At 48.5% G+C, this 20,725-nt stretch overlaps 5 protein-coding genes across 7 annotated transcripts in view; 2 read left to right on the top strand and 3 right to left on the bottom strand.

The window, feature by feature from the left end:
• cyb5a (cytochrome b5 type A (microsomal)) overlaps positions 1 to 1,869 on the top strand; it is a 9,705-nt gene extending 7,836 nt beyond the window's left edge. Inside the window, exon 5 of the mRNA XM_004572877.6 lies at positions 478 to 1,869. Coding sequence (XP_004572934.1) covers positions 478 to 556 — 79 coding nt within the window. The 3' untranslated portion in view covers positions 557 to 1,869. The remainder of the gene's footprint in view (positions 1 to 477) is intronic.
• Positions 1 to 20,725, bottom strand: part of cidea (cell death inducing DFFA like effector a) — a 281,200-nt gene that overhangs the window by 135,987 nt on the left and 124,488 nt on the right. The gene's annotated exons all lie outside the window — the stretch shown is intronic.
• LOC101475040 (protein phosphatase 1 regulatory subunit 3G) lies at positions 2,832 to 6,408 on the bottom strand. Of its 3 annotated transcripts, none has more exons than XR_002721370.3 (2): positions 4,605 to 6,408; positions 2,832 to 3,037 (listed from the first exon to the last, which is right to left on the bottom strand). XR_002721370.3 is itself a non-coding variant. In XM_024803683.2 (2 exons), the coding sequence occupies exon 1, from the start codon at positions 5,949 to 5,951 to the stop codon at positions 5,274 to 5,276; it is 678 nt and encodes a 225-aa protein (XP_024659451.2). In that variant the 5' UTR covers positions 5,952 to 6,408; the 3' UTR covers positions 2,832 to 3,037; positions 5,231 to 5,273. The 3 variants fall into 3 exon arrangements, 2 of the variants coding, with proteins under 2 accessions (XP_024659451.2, XP_024659450.2); XM_024803683.2 differs by having other exon boundaries at positions 5,231 to 6,408; XM_024803682.2 differs by having other exon boundaries at positions 5,284 to 6,408.
• LOC101474752 (protein phosphatase 1 regulatory subunit 3G) lies at positions 8,872 to 10,397 on the top strand. Its single transcript, XM_004572876.6, has one exon. It carries the CDS (start codon positions 9,030 to 9,032, stop codon positions 9,828 to 9,830), a length of 801 nt encoding a protein of 266 aa, XP_004572933.3. The 5' UTR covers positions 8,872 to 9,029; the 3' UTR covers positions 9,831 to 10,397.
• The window catches only part of lyrm4b (LYR motif containing 4), a 43,529-nt gene continuing 36,972 nt past the window's right edge, over positions 14,169 to 20,725 (bottom strand). The window contains exon 3 of the mRNA XM_014410921.4: positions 14,169 to 14,565. Coding sequence (XP_014266407.1) covers positions 14,518 to 14,565 — 48 coding nt within the window. The 3' untranslated portion in view covers positions 14,169 to 14,517. The remainder of the gene's footprint in view (positions 14,566 to 20,725) is intronic.

The following is a 20,725-nucleotide window of genomic DNA, read 5'->3' as shown; positions in this document are numbered from 1 at the left end:
CACAGACACGCACACAGACACACACACGCACACAGACACGCACAGACACACACAGACACGCACAGACACACACAGACACACACACACACACAGACACGCACAGACACACACACAGACACACACACGCACACAGACACGCACAGACACACACAGACACACACACAGACACACACAGACACACACACGCACACGCACACAGACACGCACAGACACACACACAGACACACACACGCACACAGACACGCACAGACACACACAGACACACACACAGACACACACAGACACGCACAGACACACACACAGACACACGCACAGACACGCACAGACACACACAGACACACGCACAGACACGCACAGACACACACAGACACACGCACAGACACGCACAGACACGCACAGACACACACACACAGACACACACAGACACACACACAGAGTGGGTTTGTGTGCACCACTAACTGTGCGTCTGTCCTGCAGCTGGTGGTCGAACATGCTGGTCCCCGCTCTGGTTGCAGTCATCGTCACGGTGATATACAACATGTACTCCTCTGAGTGATGTCATCACACACTGATGTGATGTCACCAGCAAGCACCGACGTCTGATTGACAGCCAATAGCAATGAGAGGTTGCCATGGCTCCTCCTCCCAGCGTTGGGTGGCGTTTTTAGAGCAGACGAGCGGCGGCTGCGGACCACCTGACCAAATAGACACACCCCCGCAGGAGCGTCTGTTCTAGGATCACCGACTCTACGCCAGTAATGACCCTGTAATTCATTTCATCCTGATTAACCTATCAACCAATGATGTGGCATTATGTTAATGAAGTAATTTACATTGTTGAATTCACCGTGACAACGGGCGCCGCAGCGAATCCTCATGCTCTGAAATTGTGTAGAAATGCAGCGGGTGTATAATTTGTTAAACTTTTTATATGTTTGTAACCGAATGTAAATAAAAATTTAAACATGCAGTAAGCAGCTAACGACGCGTCATGTGACTGCGTCATGTGACGTCACAGCCGCCATGACACTCACCTGTTAAAGTGGACCTATTCTGCTCATTTCCACCATTTTTTTCGTAGTCAAATAAAAAAAAACGTGAACACATCCTCTATCTTAACACTGCCCCCTGGTGGTGAAAAATACCTTCAACTAGCTTTATTCTGATTGGCTGGTTTGAACAACAGGTGGGTGGAGCTTCTGTTCCTTAGGTGACCGTATAAGTTCCTCTCTGTTACATCAGAGAGACCCAAAAGTAGAAAAAGTGTGGTAAACGGAGCCTTTGGAGCTCACTCACAGGCGTCATTATTAAAGCTTTTCCAGGACAGGAAGTATGACCCGGCGGACGAGGAGCAGGATGAGTCCACTTAACTGTTGTGTAGCTGGTGCGCAGGAACCAGAGTCCGGTCACAGCGTCCGTGTGCTTGTTTGAGACCACGCACACTTGATCCAGAGAGCAAACGTGGAAGATTAACAACATGATCTCCGAAAATGTTCCACAATTTGCCGTCCAATCGTAACGCCTCTCAGACTGTCTGAAGAGCCTGTACATAAAAGATGGACCCAGCCAACGTGTTGGCGTAAGAAAGAGCTGGTCGCTGTCAATCACAGAGTAGCCACACCCTAAATCATTTGACCCTGAATTGGGACAAAATCTAAACGACTAAAACCTGCGACTGAGACCATCAGGCAGATTTTACTGAGGTTAAAAAGAGAGACTGGCTGCTACACGCAGCCGACTCATTCAGACCGACGCACACGTCCATCTTCTACGTACAGTCTACACGCAGTCGAGGTCAGATTTACTGCCATTTTTTATTTCGTGCTGCTGTGTTTGCAGGAAATTATCGAATAAAAACATTCAGACGTCGAGTTTGTCCAGCTGAGATTTATTCAAAGTGCCTTTGCGAGGCCAGATGACGAACACGAGGCCTTGTTTAAAGAAAAGCAGCAGCTGTGATGGATGTGACGGAGTCGAGGATCTCCAGACGAGCAGCAGCGTCCGTGGGATCGCGCAGCTTCTGCTCGTCCAGTCGTAGTCACGGCCGTTTGAGTCCTGATTTACAGAGACATGATCAGGTCATGTGACCGGCACTAAATGGCAGAAAAAACACCAGGATTCCTCAAAAGTTCTGTGTTTATCTGGACGTTGTGTTCAGTAGAGAAAAGTTTCATCATCATCCTCAAGCTCGTCGTCTGGAGCAAAAAACATCCAACTGTAAATCAGCAGAGGAGAAGCACGCAGTTATTGTCACACAAACATTCGACTCTCCGTCACCTCGTGGGCGACGGGTCACAGAAAGCCGTTCCAGCTCGGGGTGTTTCAGGTCTGCTGCTTTCGTGGTTTTCACTGAAGTTCAGAGAGCAGAGTCATCGCCGCACTCTTCTTCTCTACGATCCCATCCGTCTGCTTCTTCCTCGGCTTCCTCTTGTACAGGTACGTCTCCGGTCAGCGTCGGTGCTTCAGCTCGTGGATCACTCTCAGAAACAGCGCCCGCTGTGGTCTCAGCTGAAGCCGATTGACCGAGCGCAGCGACCTGGAAGGATGGGTGTGGCTCCAATCCTAACCTGGGAGTGTCAGACCTGTTCTCCATCATGGGAACAAACAACCAGATGCTCGTTGATCGTCTTACACCTGCTGTACTTGTTCATTAAATCGTGGTGGGAACACATCAGAAGGTCACACGAGGTCACAGGAAAGAGTTGTTTGAGGGTTTTGTGGAATGTGGGAAATGGTGGATGCAGGATAATCGAAACAGAAACATATTTAAATGGTTTGGAGGATGAACGTGTAGAAATACAGGTAAGGTCAGAAAACACAACTTTAAATCATTCTCAGTTATAAAAGGCTGCGGCTTTTATTTTGAAGTGTCGCTTCCTGTTGAAATGCTGGGATTCCTCTGGGCTGAAGCAGAGAGGTTGGAGCTCATCAGCGTTCAGAGATGGAGGCTGAGAGGAAGCAGCTGCACTGATAAACTGACAGCTCTGCAGCGCCACATGGAGGACGCGCAGCCACACGCCGTCACGCGCTCGGGAACCTAAAAACAACACAAGAAGGACACGAGGAGATCATTTGGACAGAAACTAAATGTGTGCCATGAAAATAAAAACAGTTTATGGAAGTGAATGCGCCCACAGAGGGAGGTGAAAAGGACAAATGCTGCCACCTAGAGGCGAAATAGACCAACTACAGGCTGCGCCGCTCAGAGGCTGCAGGTTTAAAGGTAAACGAGATGCTCATGAAACGCACACACACACACACACACGTGCTGTCGTGCTGTAAAACAGAGGTGTCAAACATAAGGTCTGGGAGCAGGGAATGGCCTGGTAATGGCTCCAGTCTGGTCCACTGGAGGATGTGAAGGGTTGTTACAGCTTTCTGTGCAGACGCAGACTTCATGTGCTCCAGACTCACTGAGGTGTAGAGAAACCATCCAATGACAGAAACACGTGTCGGCTTGTACAGTGGAGCCAAAGTGAGAAAATGGCTACAGGACAGTCTGGCCAATCAGCTACCAGAACCTTGTATGTGACCAGGATATAAAATAACGCTATAAAACATGCTTGCTTTAAAAGTACGTGTCGTACGGCAGCTGAGGCGCAGCTGCTGCTGAGCGGCTTGTGTGGACGCTGCGGTGATGGAGGGTTGGGGACTTCCACTCACTGTGCTGCACCTTCATGTCTCCACTTTGCAGTGATACTGCTGACGGTTGGTTGTGGAAAATCTGGCAGTGAAGAAATTTCACAACCTGTTGCAACGAGGGCTTCCTGTTACGGCGTCGCACCCGGATCCGTGAGCTCTTTCAAAAATCATTTCACAAATCTGTGACAAAACAGCTGAAAGCAAAGATTAATACTTGCTTCAGTCAGTGCGGCTGCACCTGCTGATTTCAGTTTGCAGACTCTGCTGCAGGAGCTACACAGCGACGTGCACGCCTCGCTCTACCATCACCAGACTGTGTGACATCATTTAGCATGTAGCTGCAGGCTCAGCTGTGACCTCTGTGATGAGCCTGAACCCCGGGCTCGTCCATACACCCCCACCCTCCAGCTGAAAGTACCTGCAGTTCCTCTAACATCCAGCAGAGGCTCAGCACAGGACCTCTGGGCCGTGTTTGTGCTATTGGAGCCTTTTTAATGACATCATGTGACCAATAACATGGCTGCTGTGAGGTTGCTGTAGCAACAGAGCGTCTGAGAGCTCCAGCTTTACTCTGAGAAACTCAAGGAGGTCATTGTAGTGCTCCTCAGCTCCTCTTTCATTCATGCTCACAGGTCCTGAGGTCACAGAGGTCAAACAACCATTGACTACAACAGGAGTATTTGTTCCTGCGTCAGGTAACAAAGACCCAGCTTAAGCTTATAAATATCTTTTGCATAATTATTGCATAAATGTTGATATTTTACTGATTTTAAACTTTTAAAAAGTTCAGTAAGAGAAAAGAGAAGCAGTGATGAGCTCCTCACTGACATGCTGCTGTAGAAAAATCCTCCCAGAGTGGAGGCGGAGACAGGTTCTTCACCTCTGCCCAGCAACGTGAGAACGGTTCCCATAAAATGATAAAGAACTTGTTGTTCCTCTTATTAGAAGAACCCAGTACTGACCGCTGCTGGTGTTCAGGCAGCGCTGCTCTACAGTCGGACCTGGTTCTGTGGTTGATGGGCTCAGGAGGGAACCTCCTCTCTGCATCCACGCCACCACCCTCCAATCAGACCAATCCAGGCTGAAGAGGACACGGCATCACCACTGAAAACATCTGGAGCTTTAAAAACACCACAGAGGAAACATCTGGCTTCGAAGGCAGAGGACAGGCTCACTCCTCTCACACTCCTTCAACATGTCAGAATCTGCTTCCTGTTCGGCTCAGCATCGTTTTACAGTGCGGCGCGTGATGACGTCACGAGAAGCAGGCAAACAGCCAAAGTGATTCAGTTACTTTTACTAAACATGAATCATGTGACAACATTCAGGAATCTTTACTGTCCATCAGTGAGCAGTGTCCACGTCACAGTTAAAAAGAAAAGTTGAAACTTCTCTGCCAGGATTTCATTTTTCCTGCTGTGACATCTGAAACTTTGACGCGTCCTGACCTCAGGAACTGAGCACAGTGAGCCAGAGAGAGCAGGACACCAGAGCTGAAGGTCAGAGACAGAAGCGAGGAAGGAGCTTTGCGACGAACGGACAGCTTTAAATACAGAGGTTTTACGCAGGATGGAGAGGTTTTACGCACGGCTCAGGGGACGTGGAAGGCGGCGCTGACAAAGGCCGGGCACTCAGCGGTACCTGACGGTGTAGTTCTGCCCCTCGTTGTTGTCCCAGAACTCCCCCTCCTCGCACTTCAGGTAAACGGCGAGGTGCACGGCGGAGCCGGGGTCTGCGAGGGGCGGGATGTACACGGTGAAGGCGAAGCGCTCCCCCACCAAACCCGGCTCGACGGCAGCCACGGGCACCGCCTGCGCGTCCATGTGGGACAGCCAGCCGTTGAAGGTGTACCTCACTCCGACCTCCCTCCCGGTGGCGCAGCCGCTCAGGACCCGCACGTGCCCCCGCACGTCCAGCTGCGTCGCGACGAGCCGTTCCAGACAGACCCGGAGCCGCCGGACTCTCCGCTCCGTGTCCCGGAGCTCCGGGAGGTCCGCGTGCAAGCCGGCGGCGAAGTTGTGGCACAGGCTGCTCAGGAGGTCCTGCTGCTCCAGGGGGAAGCTCTTGTGCCGGGACAGGACCTTGCTGGGGATCTGCGGCTCTTCCAGGGAGTTGAAGTGCTTCACTCGGGCCAGGCTCAGCCCCATGGAGTCCGCGAACTTCACGCGCTTCCTGCCCTCCTCCGCTCCGTGGGCTCCTCCCGGGCAGGCCGGCAGGGACTTTGCTCTCCTCCCGTCCTTCAAGAACCTCTCTAGCTGAGACGCGTCCAGCTCGTCCTCCAGGTCTTCCTCCTCCTCCTGCTCCTCCATCCCTCTCTCTCCGTGGCACTTTCACGGGTCTGTGGAGGAGAGCTGTTGCCCGGGTGCCGAGGCTCGTATCCGGTAGGAGTCCTCGCGCTGGTCTTGTCTCCACCTGTCTTCAGACTCCCGCCCCACGATGACAGCAGAGCGCGTGCGCTGTTCTCACATCAGCTGCTGTCGCGTAAACACCTGCGTGCGCACAACAACAACAACAGAGCCACGCGCCGGTGTGACTGCGCGAGCTCAGTCAGACTCCATTATGTAACAGCTGCGTCACTCCTGGGGATAGTAAACAAACCGGTGACGCAGTCCTGCAGTCGGGAAAACGTGGGGGAGTATGTCACAGCGCTAAATACACCTGTACTAGTGATGGGATTTCCGGCTCTTTTTAGAGAACCGACTCTTTCGGCTCGACTCACTAAATAGAGCCGGCTATTTCGGCTCCCAACCGGCTCTTCAGGTTGTTTTGTTGCTTTAATTAAGCAATTAAGCAAAAGTTCATTTACCTGTTACTACCACACACCATATCCGGTCATTGGTACTTGCTGGCTTGTGTAGCCATGAGGTAACAAAAGCTCACCACTGCCCCCTAGCATCCTGGAGCACTTCTGTTGTCTTTTGTACGTGTTTTGAGTTTGTATGTGCTTTGTCTGTAGGGGCCACCGTAAATATACTTTTATTTATTCACTCCACATAAAATGTAATAAATAAATCATATAATACAAAAACCAACTATTCACAGTTCAACTTTTAACTATTTACATTTTCAGCTTTTTCCTTTTCAACAAATTTAAAGTGAAACAACACAAAACACTGCAAACCACAACACAATTAAATATAAATTAAACTATGAAAACAAAAAGAAGATGCATATTCTCTGTCATATGGACCTGCATGAATAAACTTTCTGATCATAGTTGTGGATGATTACTATACCTTTCTAATGTGACGTTGTTGTCCCTGCCTCTCTTTCTCTCCCTCCCGCTCTGTTCCTGTGCTACTCAGTGTAACTACCGCCCCTCCCCCCTCTGCCCAGCGTAAAGCACAAGGCTCGTGTGCGGAGTGAAGCGGGAAAAAAAGTGCGAGAGAGAGAGAGAGAGAAAGAAAAAAAAAACCACGGCTCGCGATAAGGAGCCGGCTCGCGTCGTTCACGTCAAAGATCCGGCTCTAAGAGCCGTTTCGTTCGCGACCGACACATCACTAACCTGTGCAGCTGTGAGGAAGTCGTTCTGAATCTGTTTACCTGAGTTGATCCGAAAACTGAAGCATTATTTAAAGTTTCTAAACATCCTGACAGGAGAAGAGTCTGCAGCTCCGTCTGACCTCTGAGCTGTGAGGATCTCCGGGCCTCTGGAAGGACACTCGGAGCTCTTCTTTGGATGTTTCTGTTGTTCTGTTCTCTGTGAGGATGATCCCACAGTCATGCTGAGGTCCGGGCTCGGACAGAGTTTCTATCCAGGTGAGCGTTTACTGCCCCGGCAGCGTGTAGACTCGAGTGAAGCCATGACAGAGCCTCCGTCATGCTTCACAGATGGCTGCAGACTCTCACTATTGGACCTCCTTCTACACACTGAGCATGATGTGGGTCCATCTCTCCATCAGACCTGTTCCTCTGATCAGTTCTTGTGTCATCTTCATACCTCTCTTTAAAATCTCTCATCCATTCATAAATACTGTCTGTTCTTAAACTATGGTTGATCTTAAGCTTACTGTCACTCTAACTCTGAAATATGAAGGAACTGATGACTCTGTGATGAACAACAGGACCTCTGCTGTCTCTGCCACCCAGTCCACAGCACACCAAACTGGACACTCAGCCTCGAGCCCCCACCTGACCCCGTTAACCTCATCCCAAGCGGGAACCGAGCCCTGGCTTTGTCAGCGTTTCTGCAGAGCTGCAGGATGACCTGGTGACCTCCTGTGAGGTAAAGAGGCTCAGAGCATTAAAAACCCTCAGGAGCTCATCTGAACACAGAAAGATCCAGTTAATGATCTGACCGTCTAATGTCAATCGAAGCGTGTAACGCTATAGAAACAGACGTGATCACTTCCACAGGCTCCTCCTCCTGCAGCCTGTGGAAATGATCAGAGAGATTTGTGGCGACGCTAAACACGAGGTTAAATCCTCCATGTTTGCTCTTCCTAATAAGGTAACGATGGGATGATGTCAGGATGATGGTGGTGATGATGTCACGTGTTTGTTTTGGCCGTCTGGATGACGCAGCTGTGGAGTCACGTGGAGCGTCGTTACATAACAGAGCGGGACTGGCTGGACTTCAGCTCTCCGTGACCTCATCGAGCAGCTTTCACCTCTTTTAAACTTTATGGTGTCAAACATGTGGCTCTGGGGCCACAACTGGCCGCCACAGAGGATTCAGGCAACTCCACTGTTTTTTCTGTCACTGGTCAGGTGACCTCAGCCTTCCGGCAACTGTGATTGGTTCGTTTGGAGACCGAACCTCCGGCACCAGCCAGAGTTCTGCTGGAGCAGCACCATCACACCAGGATCTGCCTCAGAGCTCAGAGGGTTCGATCAGGACACACAGCTAATGAAGAAATGACCGGTCAGGTGTTCCTCACCTCCCACCGGCTTTTCCCCTGTGCCTGTAACGCTCACACACATCCAGGGTTCAGAGCGGAGGAGCCGGGGATCGAATCATCGACCTGCCAAGTGATGATGACCCGCTCTGCCCCAGAGAGCTGCCCCACTCATCGTGACCTCCACCACTTCCACGAACCTCTGAGGTCTGCCTGTGGTCCAATAATATCCTCTGCGCACGCTCACAACTGTTATGTAACAGTGCTGCTGACTGAGCCACATGACGTCAGACAGGTGTGTGTGTGTGTGTGTGTCCAGAGACTGCTGGATAAGGTGTTTGTGGGCGGAGCCTCGCGCGTCAGAGGGTCTGTGTTGTTGTTTTGTTCTTTGTGCACAAACAGGTGAAGGTTGACGGTCTGTTACGTGACGTCGCGCCCGTCTCTGTGACAGCTGGACTGCACGCGCTCTGCTGTCACAGGGGGCGGGGGGCTCTATACAAGCTGCCGGACCCGCCCGCAGCTCACAGGCCGCCTGGCTGCCGGGCACCCATGTCCCGCTCACCCCCTCAGATCCACGCCGGCGGAGAGCCCACGGAGAACGGAATGAAGCAGGAGGAGGAGGAGGAGGGGGCGGATGAGGAAGACCTGGACGACGAGCTGGACGCGTCTCAGCTGGAGAGGTTCATTCGGGACCGGAGGAGAGCAAAGTCCCTGCCGGCGTACCCGGCGCTGCTGAACGGACCCCACGGAGCGGAGGAGGGCAGGAAGCGCGTGAAGTTCGCGGACTCCATGGGGCTGAGCCTGGCCCGAGTGAAGCACTTCAACTCCCTGGAAGAGCCGCAGATCCCCAGCAAGGTCCTGTCCCGGCACAGGAGCTTCCCCCTGGAGCAGCAGGACCTCCTGAGCAGCCTGTGCCACAGCTTCGCCGCCGGCCTGCGCGTGGACCTCCCGGAGCTCCGGGACACGGAGCGGAGAGTCCAGCGGCACCGGGTCTGCCTAGAGAGGCTCGCCGCCACGCAGCTGGACGTGCGGGGGCACGTGCGGGTCTTGAGCGGCTGCGCCGGCAAGGAGGTCGGAGTGAGGTACACCTTCAACGGCTGGCTGTCCCACATGGACGCGCAAGCGGTGCCCGTGGCTGCGAACGAGCCGGGTTTGGTGGGGGAGCGCTTCGCCTTCACCGTGTACATCCCGCCCCTCGCAGACCCCGGCTCCGCCGTGCACCTCGCCGTTTACCTGAAGTGCGAGGAGGGGGAGTTCTGGGACAACAACGAGGGGCAGAACTACACCGTCAGGTACCGCTGCGTGCCCGGCCACGCGCCCTTTGTCAGCGCCGCCTTCCACGCCACCTGAGCCGTGCATAAACCTCTCCATCTCTGCGTAAACCTCTCCATCTCTGCGTAAAACCTCTCCATCTCTGCGTAAACCTCTCCATCTCTGCGTAAAACCTCTCCACCCCTGCGTAAACCAGCTGCTGGGCACCTGTCTCTCTCTGTCCCGTGCTCAGATCAGTGAAGCTGAGTTAGTCTCAGGCTGCAGGCCCAGCACGCCTCACCTCTGTTTCCTTGGTTTTAAACCTTTAGTGCCTTTTTTTAAACCGACCTCTGACACTGAGCCTTTGATGTGTTTAGAGACAGTTCCAGATGTTTCTCTCAGAGGACGCTTTAAACTGCTGACAGTTTTTACAGGTAACCCAACTATCCGCTCTTGGACTCCAGCTCTTGATTTGAAGAATAGATGGATTAACTGCTGAGTGCATTTTCTGTCACGCTTGGGCTTGGTGTGACGTCACAGTGTAATGAAACTGTTTGATTTTTGTGACCTGATTAAAAATGAAGCTGCTCATGTTCAGGATGTCAAGTTTTGTCGTTTTACTCGATGTGTCCTTTGAAACAAATAAAAGTGACGCTGGAAGCCGAAGTCTTTCTGTTTTTCTTCAGTGTGAGATTCATCCTGATTTATTTCAGCAGGACTTTTGTGCTTTGGTTGCATTTAGAGTTTCTTTCATACATAAATGTTTCATCGTGCTTTATTTGGACCCAACAACCTTTGTTGAGGCCGTTATTTCTGTTTCCATGTGTGTTAGTTTTGTGTTGTGTGTGTTTGTGTGCAGATCGTCCACAGAGAAGCTTCTCCATCAGAATCAGAATCAGAATACTTTATTCATCCCGAGGGAAATTAGCTGCAGGAGGCGGTTCAGACTCTCAAACGCACCGTCTGTCGCGCTCACATTAAAGTGGGCGTTGCCTGCATCATTTCAGTCTTCTTCTACACAGATTGGACCAATCAAGAGCCGCCTGCTTCAGTCAGGGTCATCATCAGAGCAGATCAGTTTGAGGCTCTGAGCAGAGGTTGAAGGTTCAAATCCAGCTTTCAGCTTCTTGTTTCTAGAAAGTGAGTTTGTAATGGTTCCCACCACTGCCACAGTGGGACCTCCACACCGCTGTGGACACAGGCGAGCGGCTCAGCAGGTTTGGAGAAGGGTCACAGCTATGAGGGTCTCAGGTTCAAGTTCAGCTTAAGTAAACTCCCCCTTATCTGTTGGTCTGGATTCAGAGTTTCACTGAGTCATTTTTCTGTGTTTGAGCTCAAACACGCAGCCATGTTTCACACTTCAGAGTCAGATCAGCTCTTCATTAGTGCGCGACAGGCTCGGTCGGCGTGAGCCGGCTCAGCTGGGTAACTCTGGGCCTCCTCTCAGAGGTTCAGATCCCACTTGAAGCTGGTGTTTGGCTTCAGTTCCTCCTACAACCAGATGTTCTCCGTGACGGAGCTGCAGGTCTGGGCTTCAGTTCCTCGTGTCACAGATCAGTGGCGTGGTCAGACTGCAGGGTTGATGTGCGCAGCTCTGAAAGTTTCCTTTTTCCATGAAATGATTCCAGTTTGCTCCCGGTTACAGTCCAGCTGCAGGATTTTGGAGCGGCTCGTTTTTATGGCAAAAAGCTTGAATGTTTATAATGAATGCAGTCAGCTTTTAATTTCATTTATCAAATACTTTCCCAACATATAGCTAGAGGATAACTGTGATTAGTGCATTTTAACCTGAAGCATCAGCCTCTGCCAGAGCAGCGGGTCTTGAAATGAACATAAATCCGAGCACCATCTGCAGACTCGAGTTCAAACTTCTGATATTTTTGTGTTTGTGCTGCAGCCTGTGAGATTCACTCAGTCCAGCATGAAAATGACATGAAAACAACATTTTCTATATTTTAGTGTTAAAGGTTTTCTGCATGCTTTATGTTGCAGTGAAATTCAAACAAATAACATTCTGATAATCTTCTGCCGTAACAGGACGTCTTTACTGTCTTTATATTTGAACTGGTCAGTACTCGGATACTTACACAGGCCTGAGTTCACATAGTTAAACAATGATCACTGATTTTGATGTGTGAGACAAAAATCCTGAAAACAGGTTGATGGACTGAGACATAGTTATAAACTTCTCGGTATATAAACACGGCGGTCGAGCAGCAGACCCACGCTGACAGAATGACTCAGCAGCGTTTCCACAGTCCTGACCTCGACCCCGTAAACTTATCATGGCGCTCGCTGAAGGTTGAAGTCTGCCAGAGGAGAGAAACTCCATTCGATAAGTTCAAATAAGAGTTTTTCTCCTCTCTCCGCTGCCTGAAGAGGCCCGATGTCCAGTCAGACTGGAGCTTTGTGCACGTTTCACTAAACATCAGCACGCTGGAAAATTTACTCAGCATGCATCATTTTCATTATCACTGTTACAGGCTGGAGATTTAAAATCAGATATTAAAATACGCCATTGATGGAGAGCACTTCAGATATCAGAGGAAGGTCCAAGAACAAATTCAGAGCTGGCTCTTTTTCACCGCTCTGATGAGAACACAGCAACGCTGCACAAACATGCAGCGTCTGATGCTCGCCGTGGCCTCGAGGGTCAAAGTCCAGAGGTCCTCCCGAACTGCTGGTGTTGACCAACCTGAGCACATCTGTTTGGTCTGTCAACACGGACGGAGGCGCCCAGCGATGGAGGAAGGTTTCAGTCGAAGCTGGATCTGCTGCTGCCAGAGTCCACTGGAAAATCAGCGAATTTAAGAATTTAGTCTCAGTCTGTCAGGCTGGCAAGGCCCCAAACACTACAGTACCCATGAGCCTCTGCTGCAGCCTGTGGACACGAGGCTTCAACTTTAAACTCAAACGTTACCTTTACGACTTTTTTGGCATCCAAAATATTTCAAGTCCTGCTTCCTTCAGTTAGGACAGCTGGCCAAGGCAAAGCCGGACCTCCCAGCTAACGTCTGCGAACGTGTCATTCACCTTTTCCTTACCTGCAGATTGCACTGCTGCAATTCATTGTACTTTGGTCTCGACCAGGCCTCCATCCATCGTCTTCAGATGGTCTAAAATGCAGCTGCTCGCCTGCTAACTGGTACCAAACAGAGAGCCTATAACCCCAGTGTTCGCTTCTGTCTCCTACAGGAAACAATTTAAACTTTTACTTTTTGTTTTTAAGTCTCTTAACGCTCGAGCTCTTCGTACCTGTCTGAGCTCCTCTCTGTTCGTGCTCCAGGAAAAACCACGAGGTCCAGCTCGGACTGATCTCAGATCTCGTGGTGATAGAGCCTTCTGTGTGGCAGGGCCCAGACTTTGGAACAGTCTCTCTTTAAATATCAGATCTGCACAAACACTTGATCACTTTAAATCACTACTAAAGAGACATTTTTATGCTCTGGCTTTTAACACACTGACCCAGACATTTTGGTCTTATTTTAATAGTCTTAGTTATTGTTTTAATTCTTTTCGTGTCCTATCACTGTTTTATATTGTTTCCTTTTAATCACATTTTTATGTTGTTAAGCACTTTGTGCAGCATCGTCCGTCTGGAAATGTGCTACAGAAATACATGTGACCTTGACGCCCCTAATAATGCTAACGTTGAGCCTTAATGATCACTAGAGACCAAAACAGTTTATCAGGATGTAAACGTGTATATTTTAACCTGGGAGTCTGTGGGGCTGACCCACTGCTGGAGCCTCTAGTGGTCATTAGAGGAAGTGCCGTTGATGCTGCTTGCTCTCTCAGGCTGAGAGGTGATTGGTTGGCTAATCATGGCTGCTTTTTTGTCTTTAGCAGAGTGAGTATGTGAATCCTGAGCTTGAGGTGGAGGATGACAGAGGTGGTGCTGGGCTCTGATGTGTATATTTTGGCTGAACGTGCCGTGGGTCTGAGGTCCTGTGTGTGGAAGCAGCTCGTGCACGTGGCGTCTCTGCAGAACCGCCGCGGAGCGTCCTGTGCTCGTCTGATGAAACGGCGGCCTCAGATTGAGCAACGTGATCTCTCACACCACGTTTCTGTGGAACTGGGTCACTCTTAAACCAACAAGGCTCTATTATTAGCAGCGCTCCACCTCCTCCTCCCACTGACCACGCTTCAGCTCACAGCTGGACTCAGGTGTGTTCAAACATGCTCATTGGCCGGTTCCAGCGGTGTGTTAGCATCATTAACCTCGCAGCAGCTGAAGAGGTGCGATGGTGCAGAGGTTAGCACCATCACCTCCCAGCAGGTGGAGGCCTCTCTGTGTGGAGCATGTCCTCCCTGCTGCAGCCTGCAGACATGCAGGACGACCTGTCCAGGTGTACCGCCTCTCACCTGCGACAGCTGGCATAGAACCAGCAACCTGCTGAGCGTCAGTGCACACAGTGATTCAGACTCAAACACTCGAACGCTTCATTCATCTTTATTTCATCTGGAGGCTTTTAAACTGAAAATCTGCTCCAACTCTGATTAAAGTGAATTTATTTACCAATGTTTCAGTTTCTCAGTGAACGCATCATCGCTGACCCGTGACTCATCAAACGTTCTGATTGGTGTGTCCCAGAAAACAAAACTCAAGCACTAAACTCCACCTCTACCCTCCTACATCTCCCATAATGCATCTCCCCTCTCCCACCCGTTCACAGTGACATTAAAGAGTTTAAATCCAGACGAGGAGCTGCTGGGCGTTCTTGCTTTTGGAGGTCGGGGCAGTGATCTGCTCGCTGATGTCAATTCTGTCTGACTCCGCCTCCTGTTAATCGACCACAGTCTTCTGGGCCTCGTACATCTTCCCTATGGAGACCTGCGCACACACAAACATCAAAGGATTTTAACTTGTTAATGGTTATTAACCTCGTCTGAATCATCGACGCAGACGTGGAAATATCCCCTCAGGGTCAGACCCACAGACCGAGCTCTGCGAGCCTGTGTGTGTGTGTGTGTGTGTGTCTGTGTGTGTGTCTGTGTGTGTCTGTGTGTGTGTGTGTCTGTCTGTGTGTGTGTCTGTGTGTGTGTGTCTGTGTGTGTGTGTGTGTGTCTGTGTGTGTGTGTCTGTGTGTGTCTGTGTGTGTGTGTGTCTGTGTGTGTGTGTGTGTGTGTGTGTGTGTGTGTCTGTGTGTCTGTGTGTGTGTCTGTGTCTGTGTGTGTGTGTGTCTGTGTGTGTGTGTCTGTGTCTGTGTGTGTGTGTGTCTGTGTGTGTGTGTCTGTGTCTGTGTCTGTGTGTGTCTGTGTGTGTGTGTCTGTGTCTGTGTGTGTGTGTCTGTGTGTGTCTGTGTGTGTGTGTGTGTGTGTCTGTGTGTGTGTGTGTGTCTGTGTGTGTGTCTCATGCCCAGAGAGCCTCATTGCTGTGTTATGTCAACAGTGCTGAGCTGAACTCTGTTGTCAAATAGAAGAGCCAATTATAGAGTGTGGACAGCTGGACTGTCTGTACAAATGCAGCGTGTGTGTGTGTGTGTGTGTGTGTGTGTGTGTGTGTGTGTGTGTGTGTGTGTGTGTGTGTGTTGGAGGCACAGCTCATGATTGATTTTGTGTTTATCTGAAGCACGGCGGAGCGGCACAGCGTGGCCCAGAACACTCGGACGTTCTCGCTGCCTCCGCCTGAACGCTGAGTTCACTGGACGCTCGAGGACAGCAGATCCTGAGCGACAGCTGGACTGCAGTGAGGCTGAGTGCAGAACGCGCTGAACGCTGTAACGGTTTGCATTTGATCAGCGCCGTGACCTGTCGCAGTCACCGAGCTCACACACACTCCCCGTGCACTGAAGAACGAGTGCAGCGCAGGAAAGATGGGCTGCAGATTTATGAAACGACAAAAATATTTCTCTGATTCACTTTGTTTGAATGTTAGAATCACTCAGTTTATTCCACGTTATTCTTTCTTTCAGGTTTTTATTCTTTAAGTCATTTCTTCATTTACATGGTTTCATTTTATTTAGTTTATATTTTATAAATGATCTATTTATAGATTAATTATATAATCTATAATACTGATCACTTAAGATTTTAATTAAAACTGATGTGAAACTTTGATGTTTCACCTTCTGACTGACTTTAAATTGATTATCAGGACATGTTGTGTCTGCCATCTGTGAAGGTGCTGCTGATTGATTAATTGATTGATTGATTAAAGAGCTCATGGATCGTCGTCTCGTGTTTAAAGCTTACAGGATCAACGACGTTCCCGTGATGGGATCGTTTATGTGTGTGGTTATTTCTCTGCAGCACCACCAGGGGGCACAATCACTCCACAGACAACTGTCCCCTGCACCTCCTTCCAGCTCATCTATTAGCCCCCCCCCCTCGCATACACCACAAATAAAAAAAAACCTCTTTTACTTTCTCTCCATCAGAGGAGCCCCTCGCTCGCCCGGTCAGAGTGTGTGAGGTCCTGATTGGCTGAAGCGTGGTGTAGGAGGGAGGGAGTGTAGTGTGGTGGTGGTGGTGAGGCGAGATGAGGCGGGAGGCTCTGTGAGCCAATCGGCTGCGAGGAGGCTTGGCTCTCATGTAAATTGTTGCAGCTGAGCTCGAACAAAGGGACGGCCTTGCTCGCTCTCGTCGTGTCTGAGCCGCTCGCTCTCCTGCGTTTCACATCTGCTCACATCCGTCTCTCTGCTCCAGCTGCCGTCACTTCATGAATAGTAGAAGGAGAGCAGCTCCAAATAAACACCAGTAAACCCAGTAATGCTTCACCGTTGTCTCCCAGTTCAAACTGCAGGGTTCATGAAAGCAGAGCATGCTGGGAAATTCAGGCTCCGAGTCAAACAGGTTCACGATTGAGTTCAGAGGCTGCTGGTGAGGGAAAGGCCATCAGGCCACACCTCCACTGATCTTAACCTCACATCAGAAATGACATTTATGGCTGATTGCCACTTTATTAGGAACACTACAGTAACTCTGGGTCTCGACTTTTCAACATTTCAGAGATCAGAGTTACACACCACTGTTAATCTGCCGTTAACCAGCGTTAATCTGCCGTTAACCAGCGTTAATCTGCCGTTAACCAACGTTAATCTGCCGTTAACCAGCGTTAATCTGCCGTTAACCGTCATCCTGAGATGTTATGACACGATGTGCCGCGGCGCTCTGTCTGTAACAGGAAGTGTTTCACGAGCAGAACATTTCAGCTTCTGCGTGAAACTAAACTGTTCAGAGAAATGTAACTACACATCACAGCGATGCAGACCACAGCGCCTGTGATTGGCCTGTTCAGACCCATCATCTCCTCCAATCCCAACGTTCTCTGGGAGGTTGATGGTTCGATCTGTTGCTGCTCCAGATTACAGTATCCTCGGCCTGACAGCGAAGCCTGAGAGTGAATGAGTCACTGAGATGTATTTAATATATTTCCTAAGGACATGAAAGTGTTTCCGTTGTCAGACACTGATGTAAGGGTCCCGCTGTAATCAGGACCGCTCACACCTGCACCTTTAACTACCAAGGAGCTCAGCTTGGTTCCCAGAGGTGTGCACGGCTGCACTTTTGTATGTTTCCTCTTCCTGTTCCCGGACTTGGTGCTGTTCGAACCACAGCTCCAGCTCCGATATCTATGATATCTGTCCACTATGATAAGCTCCTCGTCTTCCCCCCTGACCTGCCACAGCGGCCTCAGTGGAAGGCCGCCCCTCCCTGAGCTCGGTTCTGTTGGAGGTCTACTCCTGTTAACGAGGCTCGTCTGATCATCGGGGTTCTGTCTCTGATGCTTCAGGGTCTTTGTCTCACTGTGAAGCACCACATTTAAATAAAACTGAACTCGAGTTTTCATTATCATTCATTTAGAAAGATATGAGGATTCTGTAAAACATATGCAGCGAGGCTTGGCACGCCGAAGCCTCCTGAGAGCTCTCTCCTACATAAAGACAATCACAGTGATGAGAGTTATAATGGGAAGCTAAACTTAGCCTTCCTCATATACCTTCAAATCCATCGGCTCAGCTTCAAACCCGCTCACACAGAACAAGTGGGAGCTGTATGGAAACCATGAGCACGCACTCCTCTCTCCCTGCTGAGTCGTGACTGGCTGACCTTCAGTCCCACTCCCACCAGGCAGGAGGTGTAAGATTAACATCACACTGCTGCACTCGATCCAGCTCGCACGGCAGACTGAGGAGGACTGAATGAAGAGCCTCCTTATGCCAAGTCTGAAATATCACAGCTGCTGCTCTGACAGCGTCTCTGCAATCCAGACATGTGCTCTAAACTTAATCGAGCCTCGTCAAGTCAAATGGAACCACATCCATATTCATAACGGTCTATGAAAGGTGCAGTTAACCATCAAAGCTGCACACAGGGACAAATGTGCAACAAATCTCTCTCATTCGTATTCAACGAAAAAGGCTCAGAGTGAGAAATCTCAAACGCACCGACAAACATCATTCAGTAAAACTAAATAAAATATATGTTGTTCTGAAACAACGAGCTAAATACAAACATGAATACATTGTGTCTATGATGTTAATCTTTAAAGAGCTGACTGAGATGGTACCAGCTATCATTTAAATAGATGTGTTTTAGAGCCCAGGGGCTCCTGTCATCATGTAACAATCAGCAAGGCGACAATCAGCGAAGGCCCTGCTACAAAACTGTTAGACTGTCAAAATGAGACAAGATGAACCCAAAACCCATCTTATCCTAACAAAACAAATCAAAAACAAACCAATTAACTAACAAAACCAAAAACCTAAGAAAAATCTTTGAAACCTAAACCAAACCGAGAACTCTTCAGAGTCTCAAATTAACCGAAAACTCTTCACAGTCTCAAATTAACCGAAAACTCTTCAGAGTCTAAAATTAACCGAGAACTCTTCAGAGTCTAAAATTAACCGAGAACTCTTCAGAGTCTAAAATTAACCGAGAACTCTTCAGAGTCTCAAATTAACCAAGAACTCATTAACCAAGAACTCTTCAGAGTCTCAAATTAACCGAAAACTCTTCACAGTCTAAAATTAACCGAAAGCTCTTCAGGGTCTAAAATTAACCGAAAACTCTTCAGAGTCTCAAATTAACCGAGAACTCTTCGCGGTCTCAAATTAACCGAGAACTCTTCGCGGTCTAAAATTAACCGAGAACTCTTCAGAGTCTAAAATTAACCGAGAACTCTTCAGAGTCTAAAATTAACCGAGAACTCTTCAGAGTCTCAAATTAACCGAAAACTCTTCAGAGTCTCAAATTAACCGAGAACTCTTCGCGGTCTAAAATTAACCGAGAACTCTTCGCGGTCTAAAATTAACCGAGAACTCTTCAGAGTCTAAAATTAACCGAGAACTCTTCAGAGTCTCAAATTAACCGAAAACTCTTCACAGTCTAAAATTAACCGAAAACTCTTCAGAGTCTAAAATTAACCGAGAACTCTTCAGAGTCTAAAATTAACCGAAAACTCTTCAGAGTCTAAAATTAACCGAGAACTCTTCAGAGTCTAAAATTAACCGAGAACTCTTCAGAGTCTCAAATTAACCGAGAACTCTTCAGAGTCTCAAATTAACCGAAAGCTCTTCACAGTCTAAAATTAACCAAGAACTCTTCAGAGTCTCAAATTAACCGAAAACTCTTCACAGTCTAAAATTAACCGAAAGCTCTTCAGGGTCTAAAATTAACCAAAAACTCTTCAGAGTCTCAAATTAACCGAAAACTCTTCAGAGTCTCAAATTAACCGAGAACTCTTCGCGGTCTCAAATTAACCGAAAACTCTTCACAGTCTAAAATTAACCGAAAGCTCTTCAGGGTCTAAAATTAACCGAAAGCTCTTCAGAGTCTCAAATTAACCGAAAACTCTTCACAGTCTAAAATTAACCGAAAGCTCTTCAGGGTCTAAAATTAACCAAAAACTCTTCAGAGTCTCAAATTAACCGAAAACTCTTCAGAGTCTCAAATTAACCGAGAACTCTTCGCGGTCTCAAATTAACCGAGAACTCTTCGCGGTCTAAAATTAACCGAGAACTCTTCAGAGTCTAAAATTAACCGAGAACTCTTCAGAGTCTAAAATTAACCGAGAACTCTTCAGAGTCTCAAATTAACCGAAAACTCTTCACAGTCTAAAATTAACCGAGAACTCTTCAGAGTCTAAAATTAACTGAGAACTCTTCAGAGTCTCAAATTAACCGAAAACTCTTCACAGTCTAAAATTAACCGAAAACTCTTCACAGTCTAAAATTAACCGAAAGCTCTTCAGGGTCTAAAATTAACCGAAAGCTCTTCAGAGTCTCAAATTAACCGAAAACTCTTCACAGTCTAAAATTAACCGAAAGCTCTTCAGGGTCTAAAATTAACCAAGAACTCTTCAGAGTCTCAAATTAACCGAAAACTCTTCAGAGTCTCAAATTAACCGAGAACTCTTCAGAGTCTAAAATTAACCGAGAACTCTTCAGAGTCTAAAATTAACCGAGAACTCTTCAGAGTCTCAAATTAACCGAAAACTCTTCAGAGTCTCAAATTAACCGAGAACTCTTCAGAGTCTAAAATTAACCGAGAACTCTTCAGAGTCTAAAATTAACCGAAAACTCTTCACAGTCTAAAATTAACCGAAAGCTCTTCAGGGTCTAAAATTAACAGAGAACTCTTCAGAGTCTGAACCTAGCAGAGAAGTCTTGCAGGTTGCTGTTTTAAAGTTGGCATCTAGTATAACCCTGGCATTACTTTCAATCTGCTGGTTGCAAAACTAACAAAGGTACTTCGGGCTAATCTGTTGGTGTCTATGTGGTGGTCGCTGTAGCAGGTAGATGTGCATATTGGCGTTTACAGGAGTTTTATACCGAATGCCCTTCGTGACACAAACTATAGAGGGGATTTGTGTCCTTGCCTTGAATTGAACGAGCTTGCTCAGCGAATGTGTAATCCACCACACTACAGAGCCATGTGCTGGTTGCAAAACTAACACTGAGATAAAAAAATGTCTGTCTGATTTATGAAGGTTAAAGCCAATAAACGTCAAACAACCTGTGGTTTTATCCTAAAATATACAATAAACAGCC

Source organism: Maylandia zebra, linkage group LG9, assembly GCF_041146795.1.
Source record: "Maylandia zebra isolate NMK-2024a linkage group LG9, Mzebra_GT3a, whole genome shotgun sequence".
NCBI classification, from domain to species: Eukaryota; Metazoa; Chordata; class Actinopteri; order Cichliformes; family Cichlidae; genus Maylandia; species Maylandia zebra.
The sequence above is the reverse complement of the archived record's forward strand: the minus strand, read 5'-3'. Positions and strand labels throughout refer to the sequence as shown.